The sequence below is a fragment of the Enoplosus armatus genome, chromosome 1 (genome assembly GCF_043641665.1).
Source record: "Enoplosus armatus isolate fEnoArm2 chromosome 1, fEnoArm2.hap1, whole genome shotgun sequence".
Classification (NCBI taxonomy): domain Eukaryota; kingdom Metazoa; phylum Chordata; class Actinopteri; order Centrarchiformes; family Enoplosidae; genus Enoplosus; species Enoplosus armatus.
In genome coordinates, this window is record NC_092180.1 from 29,497,409 (window position 1) to 29,522,393 (window position 24,985).

Consider the following 24,985-nt stretch of genomic DNA (forward strand, 5'->3'; position numbering starts at 1 on the left):
ATTCTCTGTAAACTGTAGTGATGAAATATCTAAGGGAGTCTGTTGACAAGATGGCGGAATCAGTTCATGTGGCAGGAAACAATCATACATCACACCATGTTCAGCAGCAGCATGTCTCTTTCATCATTTGGGTCAAACAGTTTGCCTCAATGCCTCTTAATACAGCTGTGTGTGTGTGTGTGTGTGTGTAGTCCACCTGCAGGGTGCGAGCTGCTCCGCGCCGGTACTGCTGGCCCCAGGATGTGACCAGTGAGGAGGGTTATAATGGAGACTCCAGCGGCTCTAGTAGAGGATCCCCAGTTAGAGATGAAGGACTGGAGCCCTCATCACACACCAGCTGCCAGGTAGACCACTCTAAATAAGCAGCTGGACAACAGAGGGAGTGGCTATAGTTAAAGTAGCTGCAAAGGGGTTCTATGATTATTTACTTATTACTTCACTTTCAATTGTCCTTTTACCTTTGACTACACAAGCACAGACTTTGAAGGTACCCTGTGGTCGTTTGACAAAAACTCTTCATCCAGCAACTAGCGTCTTTTACTGTTGCAATGCTGCATCTTGTGGTGCGTTCACACCACAAACTGTTGATCAGTGAAATAGTTTTTTTTCACCCACGTGCTTGTGGTCAGTTTTTCTATTCAATTTTATTTATGTAGCGCCGAATCACAAAAGAAGTCATCTAATGACACTTTACACATAGAGCAGGTCTAGACCGACTCTTTATAATGTTATTACAGAGACCCAACAGTTCCCACCATGAGCAAGCACTTTGGCGACAGTGGCAAGAAAAAAACTTTAAGAGGCAGAAACCTCGAGCAGAACCAGACTCTAGGTGGGGGGGGGGGGGGGGGGGGGGGGGGGAGTCATCTGCTTTGACCGGTTGGATTTGAGATAGAGAGAGACAGAAGATATAAAGTTAGTAATATGCATTGTTGGGACCAGAATGTGTAAAGATGGAGAGGGAGAGGAGGAAAGCTCAGTGCATCATGGGAAGTCCCCCAGCAGTCTAAGGCCTATAGCAGCATAACTAGGGGGCTGGTCCAGGCAGGCCTGAGCCAGCCCTAACTATAAGTGTTATCAAAAAGCAAAGTTTTAAGCCTACTCTTAAAAGTAGAGAGAGCGTCTGCCTCCCGGACCCAAACTGGGAGCCGATTCCACAGGAGAGGAGTTTGATAGCTGACGGCTCTGGCTCCTGTTCGGCTTTTGGAGACTCTAGGAACCAGAATCAGAATCAGAAATACTTTATTGATCCCCGGGGGGGATTATACCACAAGCATACCTGCATTCTGGGAGAGAAATACAAACAGGATGTTGACCTGCTAATAAAAACATTGCTCCAGAGCACTACTAGTGATAAAAAGGGTACATTTTAAATCGTATTTGATGGTATTTAACAATCTTTGTGCAAAAAAAAAAAGTTAAGGGCTCAAAAGTTCACATACAACACAGCTTTGTAAAAGTATACATTTACACTAATTGGTTGCAAAAATATTCATTCGCTTTGTTTACTTGGCCTGTAACGTATTCTCTGTATTTGGGTAAAATGAAGAGAATCTGACCAAAAGGGTAGAGTTGTGTACAAAACTGGGATCAGAAACCAGCCTACGTCAGTGTCTAAAATCCGACCTGGGTGCAGGTTACAGGAGATAAAAGGTCAGTTATAGTAAATCAACACATTACCCTGAATTGAAACAGACAACAATGCAACACCATACGAAAAACCAAGAAACCAGACCGAAAATAATAAACACTCCGAGACACACAACAAAAGAACAATACTAAATTCACACTAGGGAGCACACCATCAGCAATCCCAACATCAACAATACAAGAATTTACCAAAATCCCAGTACCAATGCTGGCCACATTCAGTGTCTCTTAGTTCGATGACTACAGACCTGATTTTCCTTCGACCATGTCCCATCTCTGATCCTCAGTGGAAGAAGAATTCCACATCCCGGCTGCCTTAACTGAGAAGCAGTTTTGCCTAAATGCTGTGGACCGAAATGTAACGTAACAGTCCCCTGGAAGGTCTTGTTCATCTTGAGCCAGCTCTACATACAAGAGATTATACTTTTTTAAGTACATTGCAATAATGATGAGTTTTTTTTTATCCGTAATTGTCAACGCTTGCTTTGCATTGACCTTCCACTGTCTGGGAGATGCTGCTCAGGCCGCCAATTTGGTTCATCAAACACAATCTAAGTTCAGTGTCCGTATAAGAATGTTGAAAGTATGTCTGAGACCATATGCTGTCGACTATCTGCATCACAGTCTGTGTTTTCCCACTATATATAACTAACCCTCCTCTCCTTCCACTACCTGCAGTTCTTCACCAATATATACAAGGCCTTGCGAAAGATCCTGAGGTTACTCTTAAGGAATGTATGTGAAGTGACGTGGCTTTCAGTGTTTTTGCTGGTGAAAGCATGCTGAACACCTTTTGGCTTTTTTTTATTTTTATGATTTAATAGCCATAGACATCACAGAGAGTGGGGCATGTTGCTTTAATTACAGCATTTTGACAGTACAGTGTTTAATTGCTGCACTTCTACTTTTAATAAAGCGTCAAGGGTTAATGTCTTCTAAATCAGTTGTAAGCCATTTGGCCAACTTATTAACATTTACACTTGCAGACTTCATAGTTTTACATAAGAGCAGCCTTTGCGTTGGGACACTGGGTTTGTTTGTAATGTTCAGGTGTACACACATGTAGTGTAATTGCGTAAGCTTCTCCCTGCGTGTAAATGGACTTAGAAATAATGTAGGTGTTGGAATGAATAAGGAGTGCAAATGCTTACAATGCAATACAACTTGTGTTCTAATCGTGCTCATTGTGCATGGTTTTACACCCATCCGTGTGTGGTCATGTGCACGTTGGCATGCAAAGCAGTGCACGCCTGTGTCGTATGCAGGGGTTAAATTGGGCCAAAGCTTTTGGCTCGAAACTTCTGCTTTCAGACCACTTTCTCACACTGACCAAACAAATGTAGAACAAAGGCTCCTTTTTCTTTGACTTTGTTAAACAGCTGTGGCCATCACACACGCCATCATGGAGGTATCTATAAAAACTGTTGACCCCCAGCCCATGTCATTGGACAAGGGCTCTCTCTCTCCTCACAAATCCCCATTCAACCCCTGCCTGGTATGCATGGCGCTGACAGAATCAAACAGTGTGAAAGCAGTAGTAGCGATGTGGATGAATGTCTGAGCGGAAACAGGGTTACATTATTGTACTTCTCTGTGGTTGCTGCTAGAGAAGCTGCCGTGACCCAACACTTCCTGTTTGTGTGGCAGGAAGGAGAACGAATAAGAGAACAGTCAGAGGGGAGCAAAGAAGATTTCACTCATCCAGACACTGCAGCCTGCACCAACAACAGACTACACTCCGGTAAGCGCTATCACCTCACATTGAAGCACCTGAAGGCGAATTCAGAACTAGCTTGATTAATCAACAACGTGGCAGCCCACTGAAGCTGGTGCTGTGGTCATCAGTACTGCAGTGGAAAGTACCTGAGGTTCCATTTCCTGTTTGAGGCAGAGCTTTTCACTAGATAAAATTCAACCAGGATGTAATGATGGAGTTCAACTGGGGCTGCAGCAATTTTGACGATCACCTGCTGTAGTTGGCAGAGTACAAATTTAGTATGATTTCCTTCACTTGAAATGATCCTAGTTGTACATATTTGTCCGAAAATGTATGAGGATGACCAACGCATGTTGAGAGGTAGTATTGGGTGATATAAAAAATCCTCCATCATGGTATATGTCATTTTGTGTTGCAATATCAATATACTGTATATGCTTCTTAAAACGGAGTATTGGGGCCATGGTTAGGGAAGAAAGTCGTATATTTCGAAAAAAGTCAATTTTGAATGTGAAGAATATGAGGGAAAAAAATCAGATTGGGTAGATTAGGTTCATATTTCAACATTTTTTGACGGTCCATATATATGTACATCTACCAGATTTACCTGCAAATTGATTGTGATTGCTACTTACTTTGGTAAACCCCCACCATGAGGTTCACATTTTTGGTCTTTTAGTGAAATATCTCAATTACTGTTGTATAGGTTGCCATGAACATTTTGTGCAGACATTCATGGTTTCCAGACAATGCATCCCAAAGTGTCACCATGAGGTTCACACTTGAGTTGAGTGAAAGGTCTCGACAACTTTTGCATTGATTGTCACAATATTTGGTAAACACATTCACATCCTCCTCAGGATCATTCTTTGACATTATTTTATTGTCCAATACTTTGGGACACCTCTGCTGTACAGCCTCGCAGAGCTGCTAGCTCTTGGTGTTGTTTTGTGACCACCTCTCAGACTTTTCTGCTTGTCTCTGTGTTGTGTGGACAGGCGATTCATCAGCTGTGCTTTGCTCGCAGCCAAAGAGAGGAGCTCTGAGGAGACAGGTTTGTATTGACCAACATTCCCAGGAGCAGCTTCAGGATCCTTGGGTTCGCCTTTCAGACAGCTCCCCTGAAGAGCTGCCCGAGATCCATCACAACCGTCACAGTCGCCCAGCTGCAGACAGGACACTGCCTATCAACGTCCACAGCAAGCCTGCCACAATGAGTGACGAAGACAACACCCCTGAGCTCAATGGCGCAGCCACAGACGTGACTTCAGATCCTCCGTCCGACGCGACTCCTGAAGACGCGTTTGAATCTTCTCCAGGAGAGAAGAAGGGGCCCCCTGTGGCACCCAAGCCTACATGGTTTCGCCAGAGTCTGAGGAAAATTCGGGATGAGCAGGACTGGAGGAAGCAAGTTAAACCCGCTGAGCAGAGGCCTGCCGTCAGCTTCAACAGAAGCTTCGGAGTCAGATCTGCCTCACCTGCAGCCAACCTGTCAATTAAACAAAAGATCCACTCGTTTGAGACTTTTTCCAGTCCAGAGGGCGGTCCAGAGAAGGGGAGCAACAGGAGGCCCGTGGCCCCTTCCAACTTCCTTCCTCTGGCGGAGAAGGAGTCCAGGAGTCACCCTGCCTCACATGGAGATTATGGGAAGGGCAAAGATGAAATCTCCAAAGAGATCCAGGCAAACCAGTCTGAATCTGGTAGGGACACAGGCAACACAGCTGTCTCTGCCACGCCCCCTGCGAAAACGTCCTCCACTTCTGAAGGTTGTAGTCAAACAACAGCCAAGTCCTCTGAAGATGAACCTCCCTCCATCCAGCCTCCCGCGAATCTCCCACTTTCCGACACCATCAGCACTAATCTGGACTCAGGGACACATGACTCTCGTTCAGCTCCAGTCCGTGATGACAGGAGCGTCTTACCATCAAAACAGGAGCTTGAGCTAGAAAGTGTGGATCTTGGCAGGCCCACAGAGTCCAAGGTTCTAGACCCTGCAGCACCTACGACATCCGCTCCAGCTGAGGGGGAACGTCCTCCAGAGGGGACGGAGAGGGGCGAAGCAAAGAGCCAAGGAATGCTGCTGAGCACGAGTGTTGCTCCACCTGCAGATAGTCACCCCCTGAGAGGCCTGGAGGGAGAGAGTTTAGGGAAAATCCTTGCCTTCAGTAACCAGGTAATCTGTCATGCCAGGAACTATATGTTTATTACAACTTATTTAAGTAGTTTTGACCATCATCATGTAAACATTGTACTCACCAAAGTAACAACTGAGGTCTGGGAACATTGCGACACTGCAAACAGCAAAGTCCAGTAGCTTGGGCAGTCAATCACACAGTTGTAACTGTAAACTGAAACCGAAACATTATTATAACCCTTTATTGTGCCGGAAAACGGTGTGATGTGGAGCCTGCCCAGACGAAAATTGTGAGAAAACACTTGAAATCCACGATTGTCGTTCCAAAACGTTGGCGCTACCAATGCGGCATTGGATTGGATGGTTCAAGTTGACGAAACGTCCTCGGCTTTTTGCGATTCTTTTTCCATCGTAGCGCTTTGAGGCATTCAATGCACAATTTGACATGCCTCAAAGTTGACATTGTATGGTCTGACACAGATTTCAGTGTGACATACAATGACCCTGCAAGTGCACTGTTATGGCACACTGCACGGGGGCCTTTAAGTACAGTAGGTCTAACTGGAAGCAGGAAGTGGGCCTGTATACCGTGACGGAGGTCTGCAGCAAACACTTAAATTAACAATTACCCCCGATTTCTCTCCCGAACACATTTGGCTAACATTGTAACTTGAGGTTATTAATAATGTAATATAATCAATGATAGAAATGATGATGACCAAAACTGTAAAAAATAAGCCTTCAAGTCATAATAAACCTGAATAAGGTGAGTAGTTTGGACACCGCACACTCTACATGCCTTGGTGCGTTCTCCCATATAGCTTTATAATGTCAGTACAACACACATTTGTCATAAATATCACATTTCGCGAGAGTGAGATATTTCAATTTTTGTTACCAATCTATTACCTGCGATTGTGTTTCGTATTTTATATCTATTTTCACAATCTTCTTTGTCTCAAAATGTTTTGCTGTTATTTATACATCTATATGATTATTTTATCACACTTAATTCTCTACAGTTTGATTCAATATACCCTTAAAACACTGAAATGAGAAATGGTGTGTTTAACAGCTCAAATTGTTATGGTTTTATTTTTAATCTAATTGTCTATCGTAGTATCCTCACACTGTTTGGCACATGAATGGCTGGATTTTTATTGGATCTTTAATATGTGGTCTTTGTTCCAGGTTTCACAAGCATTGATGCATTCTCTACCCACGTACCCCTGCCATGGTAACCCTCGCTCCCCAAACCTGGAGGACCCCCCTGCAGAGGATGACAGAGGATTCTCTGTCAGGTAAGACTTCCACAGAGAGGGTTTGGGTAAACATGACTTGCAGGGACTCTCCTGCAGAAGGCATGCTGTGACTGTTTTACATTAATAACGAAGTTTGTTGAGGTTGAAAAAAAAAAAATCACTTCCTCTTTCATCAAAGAAGCAGTGGTGAGATTTTATGGTCAGAGCAGACGTTAAGTGCAGCACAGCTACTCACTGCTGGCATGCACAATGCTCAGAGGTGACAATCCTCATCACTCATGTGATTTTCTCTAACGTCTTTTCACTTAAACACAGCTTGGCCGCACTGAGGGAGTGCAGCATTGAGCGAGGGGAGGGGGGATCTGACAGTGAGGCAGCTGCCGCTCACGCTGTCATCTCAGCCATCCCTTCACAGGAAATACAGAGGATGATCCAGGAAGTCAAAGCTCTTGACAAAGAGATGCTGAAGGTAAAAAAAAACAAACTCCCAGACATTCATTTTGGTATTGAATTGAAATGAGTTTAAAGTAAAAGGCTGCAGCTTTTGATCGTCACTGACATTCAAGAAACATCATTTTTAATTCCTAATTTGGCTATTCAGTTTTAGTTACACGTTTGTTAAATTGGGATGTACTGCAAACAGTTTACAAATCCCTTACATACATAGACACACTTCAAAATAAAGGATGCTCTTTTGAACATATCGTTATATCATATCGTATCAGAGACACAACAAATACATTATATTTAATTCAGGGCAGCAGCCAGGATTTTGGAATACTCCAGTAATGAGAAACAAGCTGACTGCATCTGGAAACCACGCCCCTTACTGCACAGAAGCTGATGGATGCGTAACTCCCCCTTATCATAAATTATTGGTTTTTTTTTTTACACATCTGTAACAAAACAATAATTAACGTAAAAGCTTCATAATTCACGAGTGGGGGTATCCATTGATGTTTTTTTTTTCGTAGAACAAAACGTGAAAATCTCTTAAACTTGTGTTGACCGCAGACCTTATTTCAGGCATCTAACCAAAAACCCAAAACTAATTCCCGGGTTTTAGGACTCATTCCTGCAGCACTCTATTACATTTGGAAACATGATCTAGAAATGAAAATAAAGTTCTGTGGATGTGAATAAACTGCGGTAGTAACTCTGCCTCTTTTCGCACAGCAACTGGTGGACATCCATGTAGTGATTCTGCACAAAGAGGAGGGAGCTGGGCTGGGCTTCAGCATCGCTGGAGGGTCTGACCTGGAGAGCAAAGCTCCTACAGTAAGCCGCACTCACTACATACTGGTCACGTGAGAACAAGGGTTGGACTGACATATGGCCATGACCCGCTGGAGAGCCTCTCCATGTCGGGGAGAACAGTGTTCATTCATTCCGGATTCTAAAAGTTTCATTCACTCAAATCGGTAGCTGTTACCGTCTGATGGCCAGCGAGTGGCACTCTGTCCTCTGTGAGCACAGTCCTCCTGGGCATGCGCAAGGAGCCATGGGTCTCCTGAAAGAGTTGGTTCCCACTCCCCTCTGGTGGGATCTATCCCATACAGCTAGTTTTATTTGTCCTGGTTTTGAGATTTCTGTCGCTATGATTTCTGCACGTGGAATTTCATTGGTTGGCACTCACGAGATTGAAAGACGGCTTTTAAAATACAACACACTGAAGACATTTATTATTTGAAATATAGCACGACATATATATTAGCTTATCAGTGAATTTGAATCATTATCAAACGTGCGCAATTTATACAAAAGAATTTCCCTGTTGTTGGGGTTTCCCAGCAAAGAGAGCAGCACAGTAATCCGGCCTAAGAGTTGACCCTTGTGGAGCCCCAGAGAAAATCTTAGTTTTGCTAGATTCATTTTGTGGGAAATTTGTCCGGTCATTGAGGTAGAAGGAGTTGAGGACCTCTTCGACCAACTGAACGGCCATCGATCACTCTGGTGAGGGCCGCTTTGGTGCTGTGGTTAGGTCTGAAACTTGACTGGAACAACATCATGAAAAGGTAATCATCCTTTTTCCAATATTTTACCGAGGAATTGAAGGGTTGGGATCAGTCTGTAGTTACTAATTACAAAAGGATATAGGTTATTTTTTTTCTGGTGGTGTAAGGTGGAACTGCACACTTGAAAGGGGGGGGGGGTTCCAGGCAGTAAGGACGTGTTGATACACAGAAAACCAGACTTCATCCACACGAGTGGATTTTAGAAATCCACTTGTATTGCATCGGTGTGGAGGAAGATGTTCCTGACTTGGAGTTATAATCACGAGGAGGTGCATTTTTCTTATAGGCCAAAGTCAACTTGTGGGATGGTTTTTGCGCTCGGCCCTCCGTCAGATTGTCTCCATCATCATTTTCACTGTTTTCTCCTGGTCGCCTTAGGTGGTCTACATGAGTAGTTTTGGTCGAAGCAATACGGCCAATAATATCCGGCAAAGCATTTCTGAAATGAACCACCACCTTGCCGTCATGCAGGTGGTGCCATGGTCATTGATAAAAAAATAAATATTAGCTGTATTTGAATGAATGTAAAACCTCTTGATTGGTCTATTAGTTAGTATTTACTTGTTTGGATGTCAAGGCCTCTGAAGAAAACAACATCAAGTGTGTGCCCTTATGTTGTGGACCAGTAATGTGCCTTTTAGTTAGAAAAAAAAAAAAAAGTGCAAAATGCAAACGTGTTGAATTGAGCCATTGATCTGTACACACTTAGTATTAAGCACTGGAACTCAGGTGACTCTAAATATGCATTTTACACCTTGTGTCACTGTCTGCAGATCATACAGACACTGTGCACACACTCTCTGAATCTCTCTCTGTGTGTCTTGCGTCCAGGTCCACAAAGTGTTCCCCAGCGGCCTGGCGGCCCAGGAAGGCACCATTCAGAAAGGGGACGAGGTACTGTCTCTAAACGGACAAACACTGCGCTGTCTCACGCACGCAGATGCCACCGCTGCTCTGCGCCAGGCCCGCGGTCTGAAGCTGGCCGTGGTGGTCGTCTGCAAGAGAGCAGGGGAGGAGGGAGGAGGAGGAAGAGAGGGGGGAGGCCGCGGGGGTGAAGAGCCCAACCCCGAGGGTGAGTCACATGGCAGTCAGATTGAAAACAGGGTTTTCAATTTAAGGAGAAAAGAAGCCCCGTGGGTCACATAGGCCAACAAAGGTTTCAGATTTTGTACTATGAGAACAATTATACCTGTTAATATCTTAACCTTGGATTTTTCCAGCTGTACAGTAAAGGTGTACGAGGCCTGCTTTGTTAATTGTGTTTTGTTATTTCAGTGGAGGAGCAGGGAGCTCCGGTGAGCTTGGAGCTGGAGAAAGGAGCCGGAGGAGTTGGGTTCACCCTGGAAGGAGGCAAAGGCTCGATCCACGGAGACAGACCTTTAGTCATCAACAGGATCTTTAAAGGTACACTCCTGATGCTGACATTATATGATGGCATTATATTTACAATGAAACAATTCCCATGCTTATGCTTTGTGCTTTTTAGCCGTCACTAATCCACCACCGTCAGGGTTACCTCTGGTTATTCACTGAAATGGACTCTGTGAATGAACGTTATCACAGAAAGGAGAGACCATTCAGTCAATATCTTGATTTTCTTAAATGTGAATGGAACCTGGGGAATGGAAGCTGCTACAGACTACTACAACAGTAGTGCTCCTGTCATAGTCATAGTGGCAAACAGTAAAACATTAAACTGCTGGAACTTGGCAGTGAATGCTTGGTTGGTCTTTGTGGTTTGGTTTTTTTTGTGACGAAGAAGAAGAAAAGTCTGTAGAAACACGTTCACTTCGGGGGGAAAGAAATGCTGTGGTTTTGTTATCAATACTGAAACCCAGGTAACGTATTTAACAAAGTTATCATAATATTGTAAAAGATACCAAGAGCTAATAATAGTACCCTCCCCAACAGTGTGTGTTTTTGTGTGTGTGTCAGGTGGAGCAGCGGAGCAGAGCAGTCTGCAGCATGGAGATGAACTGCTGCAGGTCCAGGGAGTCAGTCTGCAGGACATGACTCGCTTCGAGGCCTGGAACATGATCAAGGCTCTGCCTGAAGGACCCATCACGGCGGTCATCAGGAGGAGGCAGGGGGGGGCAGAATGAGCTGCTTACAAACACCGATATCGGCCTTTTATTATCACAGAAATCAGGCATCAGCCAGTCAGTGTGGCACGCCGTACACATGGTGGCTCAGAGGCCAACTTCTGGATTCATTTCTATTATTTTTATGTCACATGTCTGACCAGATAGGAAAGTTTATTAAAAGGTTGAGTTCACCCAAAACCCACATTACTTACTACCCCACACTGGTAACTAGCCATGCAGATAGCTGTGTGGCCGAAACAATGTGAACAATGTACAGACCACACCGTCAACATGTTCAGTCTCAAATGTTCGTTTCAGTGAGGTCTGCGGATTCGGAGTAAAATGGGAGCTGAGTGGTTGAATACAGAACCCGGCCAGTGTCATGAGGAGAAAAAAAAACATAATAATTTGTGCACACAAATGAATAAACCACACTCTCAAATTAACAAATTGTTGTGTCTTCGAATTATTGGGTTTGTGCTCGGATTAAGGGATGCCAAACATTGATTCAGATTGGAGGCACCTCAAATACCAAAACACAGCTGCTAGCCTGCTGTTAACACCCCGGAACCCTCAGTAACTGATTGGAGCACACACAACAAACTACAACTGCCACAGTAACTTTGACATCGAGTGTTATTGGCAGAGTACACCGTCAGGCCATGGACAATGTATCTGCTTTGATTTAATGCAGTTTGGTTTTGATTTCAGACGGAGATATGTAGATGTACCCCCCCCCCCCCCCCCCCTTTTGACATCCCTTCAATATTTAATATAATACTTTGTTTTCTTTTTTTCTCCATGACACATGCCACCTCTGTGGTTGAAGGAACAGGATTCAGGCTGAATTCACACCAACATCAGCCGTTGTGGCAAAAAATCGCAGCAAAAAGTTGGCCTCACTGGAAAGCCGCCCTTGGCTCATGTTTACCATCTCTAGAGTGAGGTGGTGAATACATTATTTTCCTCAGATATAATGGTATATTGCCTTTATATTAGCCAAAACTATGGCATACTTCCTTTCATTGTTATTTTAATACCACAGTAGTGATGTGAACCAAGCAGTTTTATCCAGTCCATCCATCACAGTGCGAAATAGCAAGGCACAAATCAGGCCATGTGAGCCACATTTCATGAAAGCTGCAGTAGCAGTCTGATTCAATTCAGACATTTGCACAAATCCTGAAGGAGAACAGCTCAGCAACAAAATCTGTGGTGGTGCTGCAGCACACATTGGGGGTTGGGTTGGAAGTACAGGTGTTCATTAGCTGCTGTTAATGCTCCTGTGTGTTTTGTTTTTAATAGTATGACAACAAAAAAACAAACGTGCAGTACCGTGTAAAAGAAGAGAATTATATCCTGTATATTAGAGTAAAGGTCTATTTTAGTGGTGCTGTATGTATGTGGAGACAGATGATCAAACAGTATAATGCACTTTGGTTGACTCGGTAGCTTTGAGTTTGACCCTCCTGCTATTTTACAAAGTTATGTCAACCCAAACTCAACTGGAACGTTACGGAGTTGTATTTGTGTCTCAGTGCGGAGGTTTTGCAAAAGCACGAGTTCAATTTTGTCGAGAAATTCTCTCTCAACAGCGTTTATTATGCACACAATTGCACTATAATAACACTGACCCCCGTGAGCAAGCATCTGAGGGTTTGAGAGTGCACAGAGCAGGGAATTTGAAAGAGGACAAATGTGTGTTGTTTTTTTCTTTGTTGAAATTAAAAGTTTCCGTGTGGCATAAATAATGTCTCTACAAAATATAACGTAGGCGTATCCAACCTTTTTCTGTGCTCAAAATTACACAAATGTAATACCATAAAATGTCTTTGTTTGCAACCACGAAAGAATGTTTTCATCAATTTACAAAACAGGTGTTAATAGAGTCACTTACGTCAGCTGTAAGAGTTCAAAATAACTTGTATAAAAAAAAATCTGTGTGATGTTTCATCCTCCGAGTTTGTAGATGGTTTTAAAATAGTTTTTTAAGCGTGAGAACCTTTTCTGTTATATACTGCTAAAAAGAAGAAGACCACTGGTGGACAACAAGACGTCCTTATTAATCATTTTAATGCTGGTGAAATACAAAACTAACTGGGTGCAGAACAGTACAAGATAAACAGTTCCATGTGTTCTGACTAGACATGTAAAACTCAATGTTGAAGAGTAGCAGCAGTTGCTCTCAGTAAGAGGAGTAAATCGGAAAACACTTTGACATTTTACATATATTCCGTTGCACCGGTCATTAAATTACCCAAAAGGACAACCTGCAACTAGTGTACACACACAGGAGGCAAGAAATGTCTGAACTGGCTGTCGGACCACAAGTTGCCAGAACAGTGCACATGAGGAAACTTTGGATTGGTATCTGGATCTCAAATCACAGAACACAAAATTTTACTCAGGGTATTTGGTCTCATTGGTGGTCAAAAAGTCAATCACGGTCACAATCTAATACTTAAAGGGGTGTAACTAGGATTGGTTCTGCCGTAGTTTGCGCGCTCTTTGACCACCTATGTCACTCTGCACAGAGCGAGAAGCTTGTTGGTCAAAGTTCACTGGAGGTTAGAGAATGCACATGAAGGGTAAATCGTCACGTGTTGACTGCTTACGTTTTTTTACAAAAAATACAAAAGGAGTTGAGCCAATTTTCAAGCAAAATACACTACCGTTCAAAAGTTTGGGGTCACTTAGAAAAAGAAAAGCACTGTTTTTTTCAATGAAGATAACTTTAAACTAATCAGAAATACACTCTATACATTGCTAATGTGGTAAATGACTATTCTAGCTGCAAATGTCTGGTTTTTGGTGTAATATCTACATAGGTGTATAGAGGCCCATTTCCAGCAACTATCACTCCAGTGTTCTAATGGTACAATGTGTTTGCTCATTGCGTCAGAAGGCTAATGGATGATTAGAAAACCCTTGTGCAATCATGTTAGCACAGCTGAAAACAGTTTAGCTGGTTAGAGAAGCTATAAAACTGACCTTCCTTTGAGCAGGTTGAGTATCTGGAGCATCACATTTGTGGGGTCGATTAAACGCTCAAAATGGCCAGAAAAAGAGAACTTTCATGTGAAACTCGACAGTCTATTCTTGTTCTTAGAAATGAAGGCTCGTCCATGCGAGAAATTGCAAAGAAACTGAAGATTTCCTACAACGGTGTGTACTACTCCCTTCAGAGAACAGCACAAACAGGCTCTAACCAGAGTAGAAAGAGAAGTGGGAGGCCTCGCTGCACAACTGAGCAAGAAGATAAGTACATTAGAGTCTCTAGTTTGAGAAATAGACGCCTCACAGGTCCTCAACTGGTAGCTTCATTAAATAGTACCCGCAAAACGCCAGTGTCAACATCTACAGTGAAGAGGCGACTCCGGGATGCTGGCCTTCAGGGCAGAGTGGCAAAGAAAAAGCCATATCTGAGACTGGCCAATAAAAGAAAAAGATTAATATGGGCAAAAGAACACAGACATTGGAAAGAGGAAGATTGGAAAAAAGTGTTATGGATGGACGAATCGAAGTTTGAGGTGTTTGGATCACACAGAAGAACATTTGTGAGACGCATAACAACTGAAAAGATGCTGGAAGAGTGCCTGACGCCATCTGTCAAGCAAGGTGGGGGTAACGTGATGGTCTGGGGTTGCTTTGGTGCTGGTAAGGTGGGAGATTTGTTCAGGGTAAAAGGGATTTTGAATAAGGAAGGCTATCACTCCATTTTGCAACGCCATGCCATGCCCTGTGGACAGTGCTTGATTGGAGCCAATTTCATCCTACAACAGGACAATGACCCAAAGCACACCTCCAAATTGTGCAAGAACTATTTAGAGAAGAAGCAGGCAGCTGGTATTCTATCTGTAATGGAGTGGCCAGCGCAGTCACCAGATCTAAACCCCATTGAGCTGTTGTGGGAGCAGCTTGACCGTATGGTACACAAGAAGTGCCCATCCAGCCAATCCAACTTGTGGGAGGGGCTTCTAGAAGCGTGGGGTGAAATTTCTCCAGATTACCTCAACAAATTAACAGCTAGAATGCCAAAGGTCTGCAATGCTGTAATTGCTGCAAATGGAGGATTCTTTGACGAAAGCAAAGTTTGAAGGAAAAAATTATTATTTCAAATACAAATCATTATTTCTAACCTTCTCAATGTCTTGACTATATTTTCTATTCATTTTACAACTCATGGTGGTAAATAAAAGTGTGACTTTTCATGGAAAACACAAAATTGTCTGGGTGACCCCAAACTTTTGAACGGTAGTGTATATTTTCCCCGATGATGAAAAGTTGGGTTTCCTGTTGTGAGAGGGTACTGTAGTGGTGAGGATGGCTCAATATACGTTTAAAAAAACAACAACGGTTGTTTCCTATAAGCCTGTGGACAAGGACCCCCCATTTCCATTTAGTGATCTGTATCTGGATCATTCATGCAGAATGCAGTCGGATCAAACAGACCTCACATCTGGAGAGTGAAAATGATAGTTTGGCTAGATTCTTCAGAAGTGAGCTCTCTCTGTGCCTTGGTAGCTCATCAGGTGGAGCGCAAACCATGTCAAGGCTGAGTCCAGATCACAGCGGCCCCGGGTTTCGACCCTTTTGCTGTGTGCCTGTATGTGTTTTAGGTAGTTCTTATCACATGCTTGTTTGAGTTCGTTTTTCTGATAAGTTTGGTTTTACTTAGTTACTTGATGCTATAGAAACGGGGATATTTTGGCTTCATTTTTCACTCACTAGGTGTAAGTAAGGCCTGTCATCAGATGTCTTTATCCAGATAATGTAAATAAGATAGAGATCACATGTTCATACCAGGCACAGATAGGGGTCAAAAAGTCAAAAAAAAGTGATCAGTGTTGATTTGACTTTGAATGCCAGGAACATGTGCTTCTCTGGCTTCCATTCACTTTGCATTCCTCATGTAATTAGGGGTTTCTTTTAACTTTAGCGGCTACCTGTATGTACATTGAGACAATTTCACATTAAAAAATAAAAATAAAAACAAAACAACCTTCCACCCCCGCTGAAACAACACAAATGAAAATGCCTTCAGATCCACATGTAAGCGACAACATCTCAAGCACACACGTGACTTGGAAATGGTGGAACGCAATGAAGAGGTCTTTCATCAAGATTACTGGCGACACTGTGAGGTAAAAAAAAAAAGAAAGAAAGATGTTCCAGGTAAAGCGCCAAAACATTTTTAAAAGGAATCTTGATACCCCTAAAAAAAATAATAATAAGAAGACGAGTAGTAAAACATGTCACCCTATATGGCTTATCATACACATGAAGGCTCTGGACAAAGAGGGTACTCCAACTACACAAATCAAACCTTTCGTCCAGCCTTCCCCAACTCATACTGAGGGATTTCTTCATAAAATTCTAAATTATGTCAAGAAATAAAGTGTCCTTCAAGCCTCCAACATGTAGCGTTTTCTCATTTCTTGACCAAAGTGAGCTACAGTAGAAGACGACGAATATGAGTACAGTACATTTGTGGTGATGACAATTGTTTTCGGAATACCTGAAGAGGATTCTGGCAGTTGTGGAATAACTTACATTTGTACATTTTCTATCGAATATTTATGTAAATATAATACAGTAGCAACGTCTATATTGTTCAGATATTGTTAGTGTGCAGGTACAGCAGAGTGAAGTTCACCCCCATCTGTCTAACCTGAAAATGAAAACAAGACATGATATAAATAAAGGCTAATAGTCAGTGTGGATGGACCTCCGTCCAAGTGTTCGGTAAGGATTAGTCTGCCTTCGTCTGGACAAGTGGAAATACTCTCATTAATGTCCGCTTCAAGTACCACAAGTTCCACAAGTACATTTCCCCATTTCTTTTTTTTGCTCATACAGAACTCTCATTGACCATAATGCGTAGACACTGAGGTGGCCTTATGAGAACCTGGACTTTGTCAAGGACCAATTCCAGTATGTAAAGAAGAAATCATTTGATATATATTCTGAAAAATGTGTACGGGATGAGCATCTTTGAACGTTAGAATGTTCCATGTTGTTCGATTTCTCGCTCAGGAAGCAAGACTAGTGTTTACAGGACACTCTGGGCTTGAATCTGGCTTTCTGGTCTCACAAGGCAGTCAGATCCTTCATCCTTTACTTTAAGTAAAAACAAAAGTACTAATACCACACTGCATAAATACTACATTACAAGTCAAAATCCCGCATTTAAAATGTGAAGTAAAAGCATGCAAGGGTGAAACACGGAAATGTACTTAAACCCGTTTGTGGGCGTTGTGTGCTTTTATCACGCGTTGTAAGCTTGTTAGCGTGTAGTCAACCCCCTGTTAACAACAGCGTTACGATATTGTTGTCATAGAAACAAAACCCACACGGAGTGTTTTTTGTTTTTTCCCCCCTCCCCCTCTCACTGCACAAGCGCTCCATCCCAGCCATAGAAAAACAGCTATATGGACGCACTTGAACAGTGTCTCTAGTAAAACTCTCTAGCTCCGGCAGGATACTTGTGACTCCTCGACTCTTAGTTATGCACTGGAACAGTTTCTTCTTGAGGAGACAGACCATAGCCGATAGTGACCCATTTCTTTCCAGTACTCCTTTCAACACAGTTACTGTATCTTAAAATATGTGATTGGCATTTCTTTTTTTTTTTTAACCACGTCACATCCCTTGATTATAAAAGGTCTTGTAGCTGGTGACCACCTTCATGAGCCCAGTTAGGCAGAAAAGCCATTGTAAAGTTTCGAGCAGCGAGCTCAGATATAACGAGACTGTGCTGAACTATGCTGTGAGACCAACTGCAGATAGCTGGTTTGGTTGTATTATATATATATATATATTTATATAAATAATTGTCTTAAAACTGCATGAGGACTGAAGAAAAAGACAGGGAAATGTACTTCAGAAACCAATGCCATGAAAAAAGGGAAGACACCGTTGCTGCTCAATAAAGCAGGAACAAACACGTCCGATTCCAAAGGCATCCCCTTAGAAAAAAAAAAGCTGCCTTTGTTTAAAAAGGCCACCAACCTGTGCTTCAGTGTTTCAGTGTTGCTAATAAAAAGAGGCAGATATTCATGGTTCACAGAGGAGCAGAGATGGGGAAAAACTATGGCATTTCAAGTACAACACAAAACAACTAAATATGAGGTATAAGTCAGTACTCCAAACCAAATAATCTGATACCAGCAGAGGGTAAATAAGGTCCATGCAACATGCATGTTTACTGTACACACTGACGTATGCAATCATGTGAAGAGGAACTGTCTGGTGTCTCATCATTCTGGTAAAAAATTGAGATATTCTGTACTTTTAGCACATGTACAAATATAGCTTTTACATCTATTTTCAGTATTTAGATTGGAGGAGACACGCGTATCCCACAGATGGGGAAAGAGACTCGAGTTTAAGATGCAGGGTTTGCTCAGATGCGAGCCCTTGTTGATATTTCAGGACTTTTCAGTGAGTAAACTGCTTTCGAATAAGGGGGGCTGACTGTTGAATATCTACTGGGTTCCTCCTGCAGTAACACAGGACGAGAATATCGGAATGCACGTTAAACATAATTCGTGGATTAGATCTTTTTGAAATGAGCGACCATTTGATCGCCTCAGCGTGCTGATTGCTGTTGAGTTTAAAATGGAATGAACGTTTTGGCCTGACCGGTCAGTCGGCCTCAGGTTTGAAAGGCAGATTTCTTAACCCTTGGTGTCAAAGGTCCTTGAGGGATTTGACAGCTTTGGCCAGGTTGCTGTAGAACTCGGCCATGCTGGAGGGGAAGAACGAGTCGACCACGGAGCGTGGGAGGAAGCCGCCCAGGTCTGTCTGGAAGAAACTGAACACCTGGGTTTTGTTAGGCTCTCTGGAAAGGAAGTGAGAAAAAAAAAAACCACATAAGAGAAACTGTAATACAAAACAAAGAAGCAAAAGTAGCACAGGGAAGATGGTCTTAAACTCTGGCCAGCATATCCTCTACAAACACACACTGTACTTGCTTTAGTGTGTGTTAGCGTGCTCACCCTGAGATTGGGACACAGATGCAACCACATGGATGGTTGAATCCTCTCACGTAGCCAGACTGCGGAGGACAGCCCAGGTGACTCACATTGGTGGCTGTTGGACGTGACAAAAACACACACACACTCTGATCATCATGCACGTTTGTCCACATTACATTGATCTTGTCAGGAGCTGCATGCATTTCTGTCTGTAGAACTGTGGGTTAGCTGAGAGCCTGCAGGTTTTCATTTCAATTACATGGCTTGCCTTTAGGTGAATACACATACTCGCTTTGCTGCCGAGAATTAGATGAGAAAATATTGCTCTCATATCTGTCCATTCAATAGAGCGCTGCAGGGATCGCCCAGGTTCCCTCGACTAAATTGGATTGTTCCATGGGATTTTGGATTATTTCAGAAAATAACGTTTATGATACTCACACGTTTTGTTCAGCAAGATAATCTTCACTAATGAACACCACTTTTATGATTTTTGAAGCGTAAATGGAAAGTAAAAAGCTAGCGTTAGGCTATAAAGGAACTACACCACGGTCGCATTACTTCAACATCACCACCACTAAGCTTCACTTTGAAGAGATTATAGATAGATAGAGATATATAGACAGATAGATATAAATATATAGAGAGGAAGTGTAAAAATACGAACTCATTTACGGGTTTTAGGACTCATTCCTGCAGCACTCTATATAAAGCTATGGCTAAACTAAGCTAACCATCTCCTGGCTGAGTTATTTTCCCAAAAAAACCCTCAACAGCTTATTAACACATTTATCCATAGAATTCCCCATAGACGTACTCCCACAACTTTAACTACTGTTTGGTTTTAAAATATACAGCTCATCAGGGGTGTTACTGGAGCTTCATAAGATGTGATCCAGTGGTTGATAATGACCAACCATTATGGGAAACAGTATATGGGTGGACATCACTTTGCAAATGTGTTTTGTCATTGCTTTAAAAAAAAAAAAAAAGCAGCCACAATCTGCGGCTGTTGTACAGGACAGATGATCTTGTAATGTGTGACAATCCAGGATTATGGTCCATTTTGGAAAAAGAACTCACAAGACTAACTTGGCAACTAAAAAGTTCCTTCAGTGCATGTGTGGCACAGTGGAGATTCTCTCTCAGAATCAGAATCAGAAATAATTTATTGATCCTGCGGGGGGGGATTAAACAAATAATTATAAATCTCCCTGCCACTAGGACCCAAATTCAACACCAGGCAGGGTTATTTCATGCTTGGCCAGGTGCTCCATCAAAACACAGCTGGCAGTGCTTGTGGGTGGGAAGTCGGTGAGGGATCATGTCCTTGTAGTTGCGTACTGGGTTCTTCTTGTTATTTGCTGTGTAACTGGGACACGACATGCTTTTTTTTGTGTGATTGTAAGCACCATCTCTAAACAAATCCGTGACCTTAAGTACTGCAAACAGCATGCCTGTAGTTACTGGCTCATCAAAAAGGTATTACAACCTCAGGGCCCAGATTGTTTGGGGAAACTAGAACTTGAGCTGGGTTCCTGCAGGTTCAGCTCCTGAGTTCCTATTAGTCTCTTTGATAACTATGTTTTCAGACATATTTGATTTGAATTCAAATCTACACAAAGGGTTTCTTTGTCAGGTGGAAAATGTGGGTCTGTTCAGACTAAATAAGAGTGTATTGCATCCTCTCAGAGTCTCAAACAAGCCTTGCATCGAAATCACTCCTGCAAGTAAAAAAAAAAACAGTCTAGCCCCCCCAACTGCATGACACAATGACTCTGAGAAAAAAAAAAGTACAAGTACAGCGGGGTAGAGGAGACAAGAACGAGTCGTTACGCACCATTCGATGAAATGGTGCCATCCTCGTATTGCTTAACTAAAATGACATCTACAAAGTCTCGTGGAGCTATGATACCCATAGCCGCTGAGGGCGTGACTGTTCGGCAGATAGAGATGTCCTGCACAAGAGTGGGAGACAAAAGGAATATACTCAAAACATGTTCAAAACAAAACAAAGGCAACAATGGATATCACCTCTGGTATCAGTGCATTTACAGCTTTTTTAATGCATGTGGATTTGTCCCAACTGATCACATTGAGCAAATTAGGAATGGTAACTGGCAACAACAGTTGGGTTATTCAACCACGAGACATGTACGCAGTTTATTGACATGATCTCACTATTTGCCACCAATATGTTAAGACACCTAGTGCAGCTTTAAAAACAATTCAGACAATCTTTGATGGAAATCTGACAACTATATGAAGTGAAAACTGTTAACTAATACAGAATGATCATGGGGGGGGGGAGAAAATCCACTAATCAGAAGAGAGAAATTAGTAACACACCTCTGTGATTTGTTCCAAAAGCTCAAACTTTTTGACATTGTTGTCCCACTTGACTCGGAGCCCGTTGGGTACTGGTTTCAGACACTCCCACACTTTCTCCGGGCTGCCGCTGACGATCCCGTCCCCCTTGTAACTAAAGAGGATGTCAGATGACAGAACACAGTCAGGAGTAGTAGATTATCCAGGCATGGTTCTGCTGTAAATTAGAGTCATACGTTTGATTTACAAAATGATTTAACCCCTGCACATAGATAGAAGAGACAGAACATTTCTTCTGCTCTGCACGCCACGTGTTTCAAGCCTTGAAAAAAATACGAACACATGACTAATTACTGAAAACAATTGGAAGATTTTTAGACCACACCTTCCTTAAACATAATAATACACAATTCATTTCTGGAAAAAAAAAATGAATGTCTAATTCTGTCTGTGCTGAATCCAAATCCATAAAAGTTGTTAGAGACTTGTTCTAAAACCATGTGGTTTTCAAATGCAGAACTGAGCAGGGCATCTGGAAGTTACACAAAATGAACAGTACCTTCTGGCAGCAGCTAATAATCTTTTTAAAATATTATGTAAAAGATAAAGTAGCATCAGGGATACGCTCTCTGCAAGCTCCCCACCTCTGCCACAAGATTATCCCTGAGGGCCTGGAAATAACTTTTAATTCTATCAGTGCAGTTTTAGTTATCATGCTATGTAGGACAGTTAGCATAATAAACATTTGGTCCCTGAGAGCAAAGTCTTCTTCAGTTTACAACCTACAGATTTAATCATTGCGTTCGACTGTTGATGAAATCAAAGCTAGATGAGAGAGGGAAAAAAAAGATAAGTTGAGCTGCCTCACACATTCCCGGGGAACTCCGACGAGGGACGCCAAGACACAACCACGTCATTCTGCCAGAGAAAAACAATACATTTACAGTGAGTGACAGTTGCCTTTTGCTTAATGAATGACCCTGGTACATGCCGTTCCCTCTGACACGCTTACACATGTCAAAACAAAAAAATAAGTCGACTGTTCAGCCAGTGAAGTATGTTAAATCAGTTTTAATGTTGATCAGGTGACACGTGTTTGACATGTGCGAAGGCAGGATATACTGAATTCTGAATAATACACTTTATGATGAAAGACGATCATAATAGTCAGCAGCAGCACATATAAAGTTTTACATAGTTATAAAGAAAACCCTCGCCTGAAATTCAGGCTGCAGACATGTATGTTCTGCAATCAGTGCCAATGTCTGTGCCATGCAAATATTTTCAGATCATATCAGCTCCCCGGTGTAAAATGATGAAGGTTAGATATAAAGTTATAAAGTTTGACATGACATGCTAACAAATCTACCGATATATATTGTGGCATGGGAAAAACCATCATGACAACATGATGAGGAGAACTGCGCTTGCAAAGAGAAACAGTGATCACAAGTAGACCCTCACCATATACATTTTACAGACTAAAAGATTCATTGATTAACCGTGACCCATAATCGTTAGTTGCAGCCCTATTTACAATAGTATACAACATAACCACTGGGCTGTCTAAAAGATTGTGACAGTGTCAAACACTGGTCAAAGATGTATTGGATGCTTGCTTGTGGTAATAAACATATTCTGTCCAGCCCCGTTTAAAAGAACATTTTATTCCTCTTGTCTAAGTCTAATAACACAAACATTTATTTCTCAGCTTTTGAACTGGGTCAAAGAAGTGTAACTGAACTAAAATGATGAATTTCAGCACAGTTCGGACCAACAACAAACCAAAAAAAGGCCTTAACCCTGTCCTGCCAGAGTAAGATACCTGTGTAGGTGAGCAAGGCCACGGGAGTGACACAATTATGAATGAAGCTAACGGTTACCCGTCTCTAACGTTACAAAAGAACAGCATGTATCAGGGCAAGTGGATGTCGTACACTTTCACGTCACACAATAATAACAGCACACACTTACCGATTTCTTGCAGACTTTCCACCCGGACTCGTCCCTCTTGTAGCTCTGCAAGCAGTCAGCCACTGCCTTCGCTTTCTGTTCATAATCCATAATCAGTAAAAGTTAATGTTACCTTACTAACCGTATTTACTTTGCAGGCTAGCTGTCGACGTGATTGACACACGAGGCTTTTATCTCTCAATTCAACAGGAAATCAATGTCGCACTGTAGCTGGACTACGTGACGCAAGTGCAGCAACGACAAGTACAAGCAACGTTAGCAAATAGACCAAAACCTGCTCAGGTGAGCGTGAACCGCCACTAGAAAGCTAGCGTTAGCCAAAATGAATGAAACGTGCTATGCAATGCCCGCATCGTTAACTACCAAGCAGCTAGCTCGCGGTTACGGTGTATGTGAATAGAAAACACCCACAACTCACAACTCACAACTCAATTACTGTTAACTGTAAACCCGTTTTTGCCTTATGGCCGCGGAACAGGCCACGTCTGTGTCTTAAAACGTTGATATCTACAAGTAGTTGAATGAATTCCCTGAAATACGAGGAGAATCGTTAGCAGAGGCGTCTTATCAGCCAGAAAAACAACTTCCGGTTATAGCTTTCAGAAGAAAAACCCCTATTCACAAACGTAAGCGTTTATTAAAATGTACCATGTGCTATAATGACACTTCAGCATATTTCCAACAGCGTTCGATGATTTAATCAAGAGTGCTTTTGGTTTGTACACAGCAACACATTAAATTCAGCGACAAGTTCCACGTATTTTATTGTGAAGGCAAAACTGCCCGACTCTTTCTTGAAATCGGAAACTGTTTGGAAAGGAGACGGCCCAACTCAGAGTAGCTTCCTGTATCAGTGGCACGTGGGTTTCGCCACTGCCCCGCCCCTTGAGGAGACCAGCGGCAGGTCCTGAGTCTGTTCCCTCCAATGGGAGAAGTGAACGTGAGCACGGATTATGACCCTTTCTTTCGTTCCGTAGTCACCGAAGTAAATATTGGACCCATTTTTTCACAAGCCACATATCTTCTGAACATTCGGACTCAACAATGTTTTTTTCGGACGGACAAATCAGGACAAAATGAACTTTTTTCGAGACCTGTCTCTGTCTCAGCAACACACTCTCGCGAGATCTGGCAGCACAGCTATGACTTCTCGCTGCTGGTGCCGGCGCTGAATTGAAAGTTAAAATTCAAATGAAACGTCTGTTGTTTTGCTTAATAACAATATTAACGTTATTGTGTATGTTTTTAGAGGGGGGGGGGGGGGGGGGGGGGTATTATTAGACGAATAAAACGAGCGGAAAAATAAGGCGGCGGGGAGGTGACCACGCCCACAGGAGACAGGAAGTGTGTACCATTTCATACCATTGGCGCAGCTTGTAATGCTTCATCTTCTATCTTTGTTGAAATTTGGTTGACTTGACGCACATGCGGCTGGGGTCCTTGATTGTTGCAGTAAAGCAAGCTGTGAATTGTAGTCGTCACGTCATTCCAGATGAAATGCTGTATATTCAGTGTACAGGGCAGGTCGGATCAATGTGAGATGAACTATTTTATTGTAATTGCATGGAAAGCAAGTGTAATTATGTTAGTTGTATATGGGTTCTTTTTTTTATAGCTGGCGTTACACTAACAGCATCAAAGAACTTTGTTTTTACTGTGATACACATTGCTACAATAACCCATTTAATTAGCTGACAGCTGTTTCAGAATGATACAAGACCGCACACACAGGAGAAACAAATCACATTTATAATAATATACTCGCTTTCAGTGCAATTTGTTAACCCCTAGTAGCGTATATATCTATGATATTTTTAGAAACATTTCAACAGAATACTCCAT

General features: G+C 42.4%; 2 protein-coding genes across 2 annotated transcripts in view; one reads left to right on the top strand and one right to left on the bottom strand.

Annotated features, from left to right (window-relative positions):
• il16 (interleukin 16) overlaps positions 1-11,580 on the top strand; it is a 36,955-nt gene extending 25,375 nt beyond the window's left edge. The window contains exons 19-28 of the mRNA XM_070902740.1: positions 192-344; positions 703-705; positions 3,298-3,391; positions 4,366-5,540; positions 6,693-6,802; positions 7,079-7,232; positions 7,940-8,041; positions 9,610-9,850; positions 10,054-10,182; positions 10,714-11,580. Of these exons, the coding sequence (XP_070758841.1) occupies positions 192-344; positions 703-705; positions 3,298-3,391; positions 4,366-5,540; positions 6,693-6,802; positions 7,079-7,232; positions 7,940-8,041; positions 9,610-9,850; positions 10,054-10,182; positions 10,714-10,880 (2,328 nt within the window). The 3' untranslated portion in view covers positions 10,881-11,580. The remainder of the gene's footprint in view (positions 1-191; positions 345-702; positions 706-3,297; positions 3,392-4,365; positions 5,541-6,692; positions 6,803-7,078; positions 7,233-7,939; positions 8,042-9,609; positions 9,851-10,053; positions 10,183-10,713) is intronic.
• Positions 11,581-18,554: 6,974 nt separating this feature from the next.
• stard5 (StAR related lipid transfer domain containing 5) lies at positions 18,555-23,233 on the bottom strand. The gene is made up of 6 exons (XM_070910163.1): positions 23,144-23,233; positions 22,038-22,087; positions 21,191-21,323; positions 20,682-20,799; positions 18,863-18,956; positions 18,555-18,705 (listed from the first exon to the last, which is right to left on the bottom strand). Exons 1-6 carry the CDS (start codon positions 23,231-23,233, stop codon positions 18,555-18,557), a joined length of 636 nt encoding a protein of 211 aa, XP_070766264.1.
• Positions 23,234-24,985: the final 1,752 nt, after the last annotated feature.